The sequence below is a fragment of the Protomyctophum parallelum genome (genome assembly GCF_964188405.1).
Source record: "Protomyctophum parallelum genome assembly, chromosome: 11".
NCBI lineage: Eukaryota > Metazoa > Chordata > Actinopteri > Myctophiformes > Myctophidae > Protomyctophum > Protomyctophum parallelum.
The window spans coordinates 37766423-37779845 of record NC_139707.1 but is presented as its reverse complement, the minus strand read 5'-3'; the positions used below and the strand labels follow the sequence as shown (position 1 = coordinate 37779845).

The window sequence follows — 13423 nt, the reverse complement described above, 5'->3', positions numbered from 1 at the left end:
GTTGTAAAATAATAACAATAACAATAACAATAACAATAATTATAATTTAAAGACGTTCAAGAACGATCATGCATACACTGGGTGGTTGTTTTAAACAGAAATATGTCCTAAACCTAAAGCTTGGATGTTATGTGCTGTTTTCCCGAATATTTGACGATGGGATTCTCAGATTGAATAGATCATATAAGCAGGGTAGTTTAACAAAGTGATTGGATATGCAGGATAGGATAACGCTGTTTGTCTGCAGTTTTTGTAAACAACATTGACAACGAATCAGAGGTTAATTGACAACCAACGAGCCAATCACACAAGGGCCGCTCCTCTGGAATATGGGATCTGAACTATACTGTTCTTGTTTTCATTGGCACGTTGGATCAGTAGCTTGGTATCGGATTGGTTCAGAATAGGTACGCTTAAATTGCAACTCGGTGTCACCAGAGCGGGTGGATATTTCACAATGTTGTCAAAAATAACCATTGAGCTTTTAGTCAAAACTTGGAACGAGAGGAAGGAGAAGGAAGGTAGTTCTGACTGACCCATACATTGAAAAATATACAAAATAATACACATTCGGTTAAAAAGTATTTAGTGCTTGAGAGGTTAAATGGTGGGATAATAAAGCCCCATAATTCAGATGAAAAACATTTTGATTTGGGTACATTTGTTTTTTGTTTTTTGTATTCCTCGTATTCAGTAACTGAACGGTAGCACACACACACACACACACACACACACACACACACACACACACACACACACACACGCACACACGCACACACGCACACACGCACACACACCCGTCCCCGATGCCATAATATAATGCTCAGCTGCTAGAATGTTATAGTGCGCTATAAATCGAGCGCTTCTAAAACCTTTGCCAACATGCATTTATCGCGTTGTTTACGCTGTTGGGGTCTGTAGGAGCGCTTCGTTATTGGCTACAGCCGAACTGCTGTCTGACTGCAAGACAAGCCACAGAGCAGAGCAGAGCAGCAGGCTAGGCTAGCAGGGCAGATACATTGTAGACAGATAGCTAACAACATCAGACATACATCATAAACTCAGGCGCTGAGGACAGCAAAGGGTGAAGGGAGGATGGCAGTGCCAGCTATGCCGCTGTTCAATGCTGTAGCTTGCTAAATTTGTGCCCCGCCAACACTCTGACTGGGGTTCGTCTCGATGGATAAACGACGACAATAATAATAAGCGACATTCATCAGGAGGAAGAGGGGTTGGCTTCTCACAATTTCAATGTTATTGTTTAAAAGCCGCGTTCTTCTTTCACAATGGCCTGCAGTGGAAATCTGGTTTGGGATGTAAACAAACGCTCAATTGGATACAACGACCCGAATATCATCAGGACCAACTATTTGGGTAAGGTTAAAATCGAGCCTTTGTGAGCTTCGCTATAGCTTTACACAAGGAACGCTCCTCAATGCAGCCTGTATCTATTCTACACTTAACAAATAAGATTCACACACAGTACTACAGTCACTACTGACCTGAACTAACAAAAACATTGACTTTGGTCAGTGTTATTTTACTGTTCTTCGTAGCATACATTACACAGTAAAATGCTATACATTCTCATACAAATGGACCGCCCGGGTATGGGTCGATTTGATTTCCATTTGTACATTAATCAGAGCAAAGGATAATTTAACCCACAGGATTTTACTGTGTAGTTTTTTTGTCCATGAATAGTTTTATGTAAAAACCTGTAATAATCACTGTAAATTGTATTATTCATCATGGGTATCTTATTGTTAATAATTGTTATAAATTCGAGAATCAGAACGAATGAACTAAGAAATCTTCTCAGGTGATACAACCAATTACCCCAGTGCAAGTGCCTCCCTCTGAGGTTTTGTGGCATGGGTTTTATAATCTGTTAATAATAATTTTACTGTGCAAAAAAATTACATTTACATGTCCAAGTTCCCATCAGATAGTCTGCTCTGAGCCTGAGGCATCGAGAGGTTCGACTGTAGCACATCTGTGTGTTTTGAAAGGGATATGTTTATTTGTAATCCAAGATAATCTTAATGCATTTGGTGGTACACTAGCCCTCCAAGCAGAACCCAAATGCTACTGAAGTTTCTGACATTTGTTCGACCCAGTGCATTGGGTCCTGTTCCACGTCGTCCATGCCACCTGATTAAAACATTTACTGGCTCATGTTTACCGCCTCTCCGCGCTCTTTGACGATATTCTTCAGTATGAGGCTTTCTGAATATGTAAAGTATAAGTACCCATACATGCCGCTGCGAATATCTCCTGTGGCGCGGAAGCCGTTAAGTATTTTTAATATATGTTTGCCCGATTTGGAAGCTTGGATTCTTCTTTTCCTTCCTTGTTTATTGACACCTCATTGTACCGCATATCTGGCTAGCTAGTGGCGCTATAGCTATGACACAGCAGATCAGAGGCAGGGACGTAGCCTCACAAGCCAACCGCACACCGGGAGGCGGTACAATAAACGGTAAACAAACAAGAAGAAATAAAGCGACCAAATCGGTCAAACAAAGATTAAAAATACTTAACGGCTTCCGCGCCACAGGAGATATTCGCAGCTGGATGTATAGCTACTTAAAGTTACCGAATTCAGAATAACTCAAGGAAAATAATGGCGTCACATGCCGCGGGTCCTATTTTAGAGAGAATCTCCACTTCCGTTAATAGGAATTTCCATACGAAAATACAGTAGTGAGCAGGGACCCAACGTAAAACTCAACAAAATATCAGAAAAGTTTTACGTAGGGTCCCGAAAGGGGCTAGTGGTACACATGCACACAAAACTGGGCATAGGATGGGCTAGCTCCCCTAATTTATTTTTTATTAAACACACATTTAAACACGTGTGTGTGTGTGTGTGTGTGTGTGTGTGTGTGTGTGTTCTGTGTTGCAATGGTCAATGGGTGAGTGGTTAGTGTGAATGGCCCAGCATCAGCAGGGGTCAATAGGTCGTAAGCCGTAAGGGGTCGATAGGTCCTACTCTAAATGCACACCACCACTTAACACTTACCCTTAAACTTATTTGCCATTTTTTACTATTTAAAAAAACCTTTTAAAATAGTTAAAATATCTGATCTACAAGCTCACAACATGTAGATGTAGATAGGCTAGTTGAACTATTTTAAAATGATTTTCAAAATAGTAAAAAATGGCAAATAAGTTTAGGGATAAGGGTGGCGCAAGATGGAGCCCATAGGCTAAAGCCCTAACCACACCAAAGGGTCAATATGCAACTCCTTGGGTCCAAACGGTTGCAAGGAGTTATCGGCTAATGCTAAAACCGTCTTGACCCTTTGGTGTTGTTTGGTCCATTGAATTCCATGCATGAATCACTAGGGTCAACGTGGGTCAACGTGCAACAAGACATGTCACACCGCAGGGACAACGCTAAAACCGCCTTGACCCTTTGGTGTGGTTAGGGCTTTAGAGAGACGGACACAGGAACACAGCCATTTGAAGGATAAAAAAGAGAATCACATATGAAGTAAAATAAATCTCAGATACCCCAGTGTATGTTATGTGGAGCAGGATTTATAATTATAATTGAGCATAATCCTTTATTAAAGTGCAAAAATTACATTTATAGCACATCTTAACCCCCCCTGCTATCCTGACATGGTCCAGCCCAATCCTTACTGAATCACATCACAGGCAATTGTTAGGCAATCAATCAAACCTCAACAATAAAACTCCACATTGCTGCACTTCCCAAACATATTGCAATATAACCCGCATTGCACCCTCATGTTTGTTCACCAAGCATTTCCCCAGGTGGAACTTGTTGACTGAGTGGCCATCTCAGCTAAACGGGAAACGGTATTCAACAATAATATCAAAATACAACTGCGCAAGTTAATAATGTGCCAATATGCTGTGCAGAGGACCACTCTGTTACACACAGTCATAGATCGTTCCTATTCACGGCACAGTTAGCAGACTGACCTTGTCGGCATTTAAACTATAGCACTCACCACCTTTCTGATTTTCATCCGTGCATCTCCAAATTTTATACTATGCAATTTTGTCTTGGCAAGTACAGTGTTAGCAGGAATCAAATTGTTCTATTTACATACTGAGAGCAGCCCTTGTGCAAGCCTCCATTGTCTGCTGTTGATTGTGTGTAATCTTATATTTTTCAAAAAATGTCAGCTGAAATAATTATTAGTTAGTAATAGTATTTAGATGCATTGACCAGGGAAGTTGAGTCTAATAAAATAAGATGTATACTGATTCTGTAGACAATACTTGTTTCATTGTATCATTCTGTGCAGGTCGATGGTTCACAACTTCACATGCATGAGCTTGCTTCTTGAATCAAGGGACAAATACGTATACATATTTCCTTCTTCTTTCACCTTTATTTATTCAGGGAGGTCAATTGAGAGCCAGGTCTCTTTTCCAATGATGCCCTGATTTCAGTAAACATAACATACAATTTAAACACAAATACATTAAAAGATGATAGACATTTTTCAGAATGAACTCATTTCAGAGTATTCCTTTCCAGAGTAAGACTTATAAATCGATCAAGTGAAATAGATAGATTTTATTTCTGTCCATAAAAGGAAAAAGAGCACATGTACATACAGATTAAAATCTAGTATTAACTAGTGGTACCGAAAAGGTGAAGGCAGAAGCTGAGGCTTATATCGCCTACCCTTTTTAAACATAACTCAGGTTAAACAAAGCAGAGTATATTGTCAGTTCATAAAGAACTATAAACTTCTGACCACTGATTGTGAGGAAGAGTCTAAGCCGGGCTTAGATTTTGCCTACATTTTGGGAAAAAAACAAAAACTAATGTTTTAAAGAAAGAACAAAATACCTAACATAGGTTTAACTAAACATATGATGTTGGGTATAAAACACAAAGGATCTAAACAAAGACAGGCCTTGAACAAAAATAAAATGTAACTACTGGGGAGATACATATTCTACAGCTCATACCATGTGGCGATATGACTACAGGAAATCAAATTATTTGTATCGCTATGGCTTACACAAGGAACACTCCTACATCAATGCAGCCTGTATCTACACTAACATCATGACCACACACTACAGTCACTGTTAGACCTGAACTAACGGTTATAAACATTTGTCTCTAAATTGAAGGCATACTGTATCCATCTTGAGTCTTGAGTCTTGCATATACATGATTCCTTATTTCTGTTTAAGACATCATCAGTAATTGTGAACGGAACACGAACCACTCTTTTCCAGGGCTAGAAACTACACAGACATCCTGGCGATTTGACATTTTCCTTGATGTTTTGATGACATGATGTTTTGAAGAACGGAAGTAGAGAAATTAAATTAAACTGTCTTAAGGCAATTTTGTTTTTACTGATTACTTTTTTTAAATGTATCATTCAGCATTATGAAAGAAGCCTGAAACACATTGATACATTGCATTTATAATGTTAAAGGTATATTCAGTGATTTCACTTAATTCAAATATCATTTTTTTGTTTTGTTGTGATAATCCTCCCTACTATAGAGTGTGCTGGCCATATAAGGAGTTCCTCCCTGTCCCCAGTTAACCCCTGGGGGTCAAAAGACCTTAGGTTTCGTTTTTGACTCTCTATCCTGATTAGACGAAAGGCTGGGTCCCACAGCCAAAAACGAAACCTAAGGTTTTTTTTGTGAAATCACTGAATATACCTTTAATCTAGAATATTAGCATATGGCATTTGTTTGTTCTTCTTTACATTCTCTGATGGTGCCAGCAGATGTGTGAGAGGTTTCCTCCAGATGAATAATGCATTACTTGCAACGGAAACTCTGAATGCAAATGTTTAATGTGACATTTAATCCTACTCCAGTCCACACACTCTTTTCACGAATCAGACAAAAAAGAAAAAAAGTAGTTGTGTAGTGTAGAGACGATTAAAGAATGCATTTTCCTCTTCTCTTACAGGTAGGAAAGAATTTGTCCAGAGGCTTAAACTCGAAGCAACGCTGAATGTACATGATGGCTGTGTAAGTGCCTCTTTGTTACGTTATTTATTTTTGTATGCATTCTTTTGTCTGTCTGTGTCCGCTGATGTTTTGTTGCACGTCACCTTTCCTCTATCTCTCTCTGTGCCAGTCTTAGTGTGAGATCCTGGTTCGGACACAGAGTAGTAGAGCAGCAACAGCTTGAGCCTCAAGCCAAGGTTGTTGATATAATATACCTCTGAGAAACCCGAGGCTGACATTCGGTCACAAGCTCTGTCATGGAACTACCCAGGAAATCCCTCCACACATTATAAAAAAAATTGGCTTGTTGTAAGTTGTAACATGATACATCTGGCATTTTTTTGTATTGTATAGACTCAATAAAAATGACAAAATTACTATACCCTCAATACTATAGAGCAGGGGTTCTCAGTAAGTGGGTCAGGAGACCTTCCTTAACGATTATATCTGGTTTCAGTAGTTATTTCTGATGTCTTTTCTCTATTATAAGGTTATTGTAGCAATTTGTAGAGATGGCCAAAGCATTTCCGGGGTCCCTAGCCAAAAAGGATGAGAACCCCTGTAGGTTCAGTCAATGTTATAACTTGCACTGACACAGCCTGACCAATTCGTTCTCGCTGCAGCCTTCTCCATATCTAGTTCTATCAAACTGCTCAGGCGGTTCAAGATCATATTTATTAGCTGACATAAACGGGAAGTATTAGAGGAAGTTGAGTACTTCGAAGCATGCTACCACCAGCACTGTTGTAGCTCGGCTCTAACTCTTATTGGACTTTGTGTTACATTGTGAAATGTATTGTACATCTTTTTCTGTAACTCTCTTTCAACATTTTTTGTTTTACACCGAAACATTAGATTGTTGCGAGCTGCATCTAAACATGAACATTCCACGGAAATAGTCGTGGAATAATCCATGTGTTATAGCACTCTTCAGAACACAGTCAGGGAACAGGCTTTATTTAATAATGAACAGGGACTATTCATTATGATTTTTGAGCTTGTCATGTTATGCACATTTACTAAAAACGTAAATGGTGTATTCATAATTAACTAGAGATGGGTCTGATTAATTGATTAATTGTTATAATAGGATTAATAGGATATTATAAAAAAGGCTATATTTGTGATCCAAACCCTGCCCATAGTAACTACATTTTAGAGGATACCATTTATGTTTTTTAGTTTAGGCCTTCTGCAGGTCACTTGAATGCTGCAATGTTGAGTACAGGGCTACAGGCCTACCAAAGTGTGCCTGCATTATTGGAATTGATGGTAATGGTATCTGTCATTAGCCTGATTAAGGCAACACTTATGTGGATGGATGGATGGATACATTTCTTTCTACACAATTTATGCTTTTTTATGGTTTATTAAATCACCGCCATATATAAAAAATATGGCGGCGACTTACTGACTTGACAGATCATATTGATGATGTCAGACTCTGACAGTACTGCTCACTGCTATGTTGTTCCCTGTATTATTCTAAAGACACAATTTACAATTTAGACATTTAGCAGACGCCCTTAATCCAGAGCGGTGCCGGGCTAGCTTGACTAAAATCTGCATGTGTCTGACGATAAACTATAATAACACATTCTAAGCATCGGATGGTGTCCGCTGTCTGTCTACCTGATATAGAAACCTGACACAGAACTTGTAGTCGTGTAGTGTAGCTAGTCTCTATACTATACGTCACAGTGCACGCACGCAAGACATTTTTGCATACCGTACAGCATTTGAAATATGAGCCGGCCGAGCATTGACAAAAGGATAGGATGGTCGCCCTGTCTTTTCTATCCTCCTGGGGAAGACAACCTCTTTATATCGGGGACAAAGATAGTCAGTCTTTCACTTTCAAATGTGTCACGTAGTACTCCACATCTCGATTACCCCATTCTCTCCCCGTCTGTCTGTGCTACCGTCTGTCTCTTAAACTTTAGGAGAAGGAGAAAGATGTAGGAAACATGCTTCATAAATAATATTGTCTTTTACTTTCTTTTATCGGGTGTTGTTGGTGCCGTTTCAGAAGACATCTAGCAGACGTTGAAATGCAGCAGGACACAAAGTGTACATTTAGTGTCGCAGTTAGAATGGAATGTATCGGGGATTGGAAAGGGGAAGGTCTCACACCAAGTGCGAGCACAGCTGGATAAAGGGCTAAAATAAGGAGACTGTTGGTGGGTATGCACTGCAGTATAGAGTTTTTAATTAAGGTTTCATTAGATGGTGACGAAGATAAAAAAAATAGCATTAAGGCCTTTTCAGGTGGGGAGCGTGTGACGCAGTCGCAGACGTGGCCTGGATCAACGACAGGTCTGCTCTCCAGGTCCGCTCATGAGGGGCGCGACTTGCGTAGTGTAAAAAAAAAAAAGAAGCTTAACACAATCCATGTCCCGCCACGGGACCGGGGGCTTGTGTTGTCGCCACGTCAGTGGCTGCCTGTCTGAAAGGACCTTTAAGGTGGTTGTACACTGGACGCGTTTTTTCGAAAAAAAAATCTATGTATCTTGTGTTGTATCTGCACCTTATTGGATACAATTTCTATAGTGCTTGGGTGGCAAAGGTTGTCTATGCGAACACAATTGGCCTGTGTTTGGGGGGGAAGGAAGCCGGGCAGGGAGGGTGATATTGGTCATTGCGTGTACTCCTACGGGCTGGGGCGGCACCTGTCAGCGGGGAGGGTTTGGTGCGTGAGGAGGAGTATAGGACGAAGGCTCCGCGTCCTCCCGATGGGGGCTCCTCACTGGCAGGCGAGTCAGTAGGATGCGACAGCACAGAAATGTGTGCTGAGGAAATTGGCATAATGACTAAATTGGCATTTATTTATTTTTCCCCAAAAACATTGCTCACTCCTCCTTTAAAGGTATATTCAGTGATTTCACTCAAAAAACCTTAGGTTTCGTTTTTGGCCTGGGACCCAGCCTTTCGTCCAATCAGGATAGAGAGTCAAAAACGAAACCTAAGGTTTTTTGACCCCCAGGGGTTAACTGGGGACAGGGAGGAACTCCTTATATGGTCAGCACACTCTATAGTAGGGAGGATTATCACAACAAAACAAAAAAATAAGTGATATTTGAATTAAGTGAAATCACTGATTGAACCGTGTCTGTCGAGGAGGTGTTAATGAAATATTGATCTGTAGAGAAGACAGCAAAAATGTGAAACTGTGTATCATGTAGTATTCTTTTTTCCCCTCCCTTTGCTTTAGTCATTTATATTGGTTTCAGTGTGAATGTACAATACATATTTCACGTCATGCTCTGTATATTGTGTACCTTTTGCGCACACAGGTCAACACAATATCCTGGAATGAGACAGGAGAATACATCCTGTCGGGTTCAGATGACACCTTCCTGGTCATCACCAACCCATATAACAGGAAGGTAAAAGTCATCTCTGTTATTAATACCCAAAATTCATGAAGCAGGCCGTTAATAGCAGTGTGCGTCTTTTCCCAACAAGGTTCTGATTGTTTGAAAAAAAAGTTCAGTAAGGACCAAAAACAGTGGCCCCCCTCCCCATGTGCACACACAAACACAGAATTACTTTGAGCTGCCAAGCCGAACCAACGTTATTGAATTGATCTATTTTACTCTCTGATTCCTTTTTACTGCTCCTCAGGTTAAGAAGTCCATACGGTCGGGTCATCGTGCGAACATTTTCAGTGCAAAGTTCATGCCCCACACCAACGACCAGGAGATCATCTCCTGCTCGGGGGATGGCATCATCTACTACACCCACACAGAGAAGAGCCACGAATTCAACAGACAATGCCAGTTCACCTGCCACTACGGAACTGCATACGAGGTGCCGGACAACAGGAATTCTCATCAATCTTCTTCAGAACCCAACTAGTGGCCTACATAGACTAAATTAAGACTGTGCAAAATAGGCCTCTGCTTTTGGGTAGTGTGTTACTCTCTCTTGCTACCCGTGTTGCACTTTACCATTGCTTTTTAAATGTTAATGCTTTTTTTTCCTCTTTTTTTTTCTGAGCAGATTATGACGGTACCAAATGACCCCTACACGTTTCTGTCATGCGGGGAGGACGGCACAGTCCGGTGGTTTGACCTGCGCATGAAGATTAGTTGCACTAAAGAAGACTGCAAAGATGTACGGAAGCAACCATTATACCACTCTATTTTTTACAATCCTCAAAAACCTTTTTTTTTTGTTGTATGGAATTGTGCTTTACTTGCTTCTGTGCCCATTCTGTCCTCTCTTAATGGAGAGACTGGTGTTAAAACAAATCATTTTCTCGGTCTCTGACGCAGCTGATGCCCAGCTGCATCAACTGGAGCTGACTTGCGTGTGTGCGTACTTAATATCAGTAGCTGTGAGCTTAAAGCTGTCGGGGGAGTTTTAATTGGAAGTGCTGTCACCATCTCTCAACACTCAGGATAAGACATGACAGCTCTGTTAAATGCATGATACAAGACGCTTCTATTGGTCATCCGTACACTTTGTTCAAATTAACAACAAGAAGCAACACTTTGAATACAAGCAGTGATTTAATCTCATGGAAGACTAGTCTTTTGTATATCTGTCTCAATTGTGACGTTTCATAACCTGTTTATGAAATTTTGATTTCAGGACATACTGATAAACTGTCGAAGGGCAGCGACTTCTATTTCCATTTCTCCACTGGTGCCCTACTACTTGGCTGTGGGCTGCTCGGACAGCTCAGTGCGCATCTATGACAGACGCATGCTGGGCACCAGAGCTACGGGTAAAACTGCACCACACACGCACGCACGGACACACACACACACACACACACACACACACACACACGCACACACACTGTGCTGTTCAGCTCTCTTCATACTGCATGTATTGTACTAGGATTGAATTTGATCTTAATGTGATTGTGCTTATTTTTGTGATGTCCATCTTTCTTATCTGTCCTCCTCATATTTACAGACGGAAATAAATGGGCAATAAGAGCATGTATCATCCTTTGCGTGTGCAAAGGAAAGGATGATACGTGAAAGATACATTGGTTGTGTTAATATGAGCCAGTGTTATTATGAGCCAGGGTTTCCAAGTGGAATGAAGAGTGCTGGGTGTTCTGCTGGTCTCGTGAATAGACTTGTTTTGTATATGTTCAGGCAACTAGCCAGTCTACTACTCCACTAGTTCAGTAGCCTGTTTTTATTCGCACATTTTCAAATGAGTTCATGCTATTGGTTATTCAGTTCAGCCGTGTTTATATAGCAAAATCTTACTGTTATGTAAGATGTAAGATATCTCTGCTGTCGGGAGGAAACCTCATAACTCCAAAATGTTCATTTTTCAGGAAATTAAAAATATATTTTATTCAGGAAATTAAGAAAACCTTATATTTTTAAATCAAAGCAATACAGCCTCATCAAAGTTGGTGTTGTCCCTTTATATATTGTCAATTACTTCCATGAGAGGTGGTGGAGTTAGTTGCTTTAGCAGACAGGTTGAGGGTCCAATGGAGTTAGCACTTTTTACTACTTTCCATTGGTTCAATATTTTCGAAACAATATTTAACTCAAATGTCAAAAATGGAGTTATGAGTTTTCCTCCCGACAGCAGAGATATGCAAGTTCACATTGACTGAATAGACGTTAAAACTCTCTTCCTTTTAAAACTACAAGGTAACTACATGGGCCGTGGGACGACGGGCATGTGCGTGAGGTTCGTTCCCACCCACCTGTCCAACAAGTCGTGCCGAGTGACGTCCCTGTGCTACAGCGGAGACGGTCAGGAGGTGCTGGTCAGCTACTCCTCTGACTACATCTACCTGTTTGATCCCAAAGACGACCAGGCCAGACAGCTGAAGAGCCCCTCCGAAGAGCGGAGGGAGGAGGTGAGGCTGTGCTGAACACGTCATGCATACGTCAATGTCTCGGATGCTCAGAACAGGCCTGTGGTGATACTCTGTTCTGTCTGAAACGGGCTACAAATAATGTTTCTTTTCTGACTGTATGACTCAACTTTTCAGCTTTGTATTTGTGACGTTTCACGATATGTTATCTTTAACACCCGGGGTTATTTAATCCATTAAATCATAGCGCCCAGCGATTTATAGCAACGGAGTACTTTTACCGACGGACCGTATGTTATCCCCGATGTGGATGTACGGTAGCAGCTAAATGTAGCCAAAACACCCTAGAGCCGATCGACAACAACGGGAGGTATGATTTAATTCTATCGCCACTAGTGACGCGACCGCGGTGGGCCGTCGAACACATGATCTTTTCTTAGAATAGTACAGGAGGATTTAGATCAAGAGTTAATACCGTTTTAAGATTTTTGGTCTCGTCGGCTAAACCGGTTGGGGAACATTTTCGATGGCGTCCCACTGTTACGCAACATTGAGTATTGCGCAACAGGCGCTCCTAGGCTGTGGAGCGATGCGATCGGTCTTGATATCAATAATCTCTTTTATCTTTTGGATAAAACTTCATCCTGTGTGCTGGGTGTTACTAATTGAAAGGACGGTGAACTTCATCCTGGGCGATTGGGGTGTTAACATCAAGTTATACTTGGTATACCTGGCTATATGGTACATGTAGTAGATCTACAGTACATGCATGTATACACTTGCTTGGGACTGTAACGCAACACTGCATGTAGACTAGAGGCTTTAATTAGATACTATCTCACCCTCTCTCTGCTCATGAGATGTGTATTATAAACAAGATGAGACTTTGTTTTGGCCAGCCGGTGTGCAAAGTTCCCTGCACGCATCGCTGCTAAAGCCATTGTACACAGCACATAGAGAAATACACGGGCAACGGGCGGCCCGGGGGCCACATGCGGCCCTCACCTTCACTTAATGTGGCCTGCAGGTTAACACAATATATGCCCAAGACGTCCACAGATGTCCTAGGATTATTATTATTTTTCTTCAAAATGTCAAAATGTGGGTCTAAATGTGGGCACCCCACTTCGCTCTTTTGAAAGAATGAAAGGTCACATAATGTGTTGATATCACAATACTGATATATTATTGATTTCAGCTGTTATAATTCCAAACATGCAAACATGACCGGCTTTACTTCAGTCCAAATTAGTAGCTTAAAGGTATATTCAGTGATTTCACTCAAAAAACCTTAGGTTTCGTTTTTGGCTGTGGGACCCAGCCTTTCGTCCAATCAGGATAGAGAGTCAAAAACGAAACCTAAGGTTTTTTGACCCCCAGGGGTTAACTGGGGACAGGGAGGAACTCCTTATATGGCCAGCACACTCTATAGTAGAACAAAACAAAAAAATAAGTGATATTTGAATTAAGTGAAATCACTGAATATACCTTTAATGAGTAGTATTAAAATGTTATTGTCTTTTTTTTTATGTCTAATGTATTTGTATTTAGTTCATGAAGTTAACATCCTACTATAAATGTGCCACGTGTCTGCGTGCGTGCGTGCGTGTGTGTGTACGGTTGTAATGCACGTAACTCGACAACCGT

At 40.9% G+C, this 13423-nt stretch overlaps 1 protein-coding gene across 4 annotated transcripts in view; it reads left to right on the top strand.

Annotated features, from left to right (window-relative positions):
- The first annotated feature begins 934 nt into the window (after window positions 1–934).
- dcaf6 (ddb1 and cul4 associated factor 6) overlaps window positions 935–13423 on the top strand; it is a 30979-nt gene continuing 18490 nt past the window's right edge. For 3 of the 4 annotated variants that reach the window (XM_083776117.1, XM_083776116.1, XM_083776114.1), the window contains exons 1-7: window positions 936–1374; window positions 5936–5997; window positions 9270–9362; window positions 9601–9786; window positions 9979–10092; window positions 10573–10708; window positions 11607–11818. In XM_083776117.1, coding sequence (XP_083632243.1) covers window positions 1287–1374; window positions 5936–5997; window positions 9270–9362; window positions 9601–9786; window positions 9979–10092; window positions 10573–10708; window positions 11607–11818 — 891 coding nt within the window. In that variant the 5' untranslated portion in view covers window positions 936–1286. Of the gene's footprint in view, window positions 1375–5935; window positions 5998–9269; window positions 9363–9600; window positions 9787–9978; window positions 10093–10572; window positions 10709–11606; window positions 11819–13423 lie in introns of all 4 variants that reach the window. The other variant, XM_083776115.1, reaches the window with a different exon arrangement.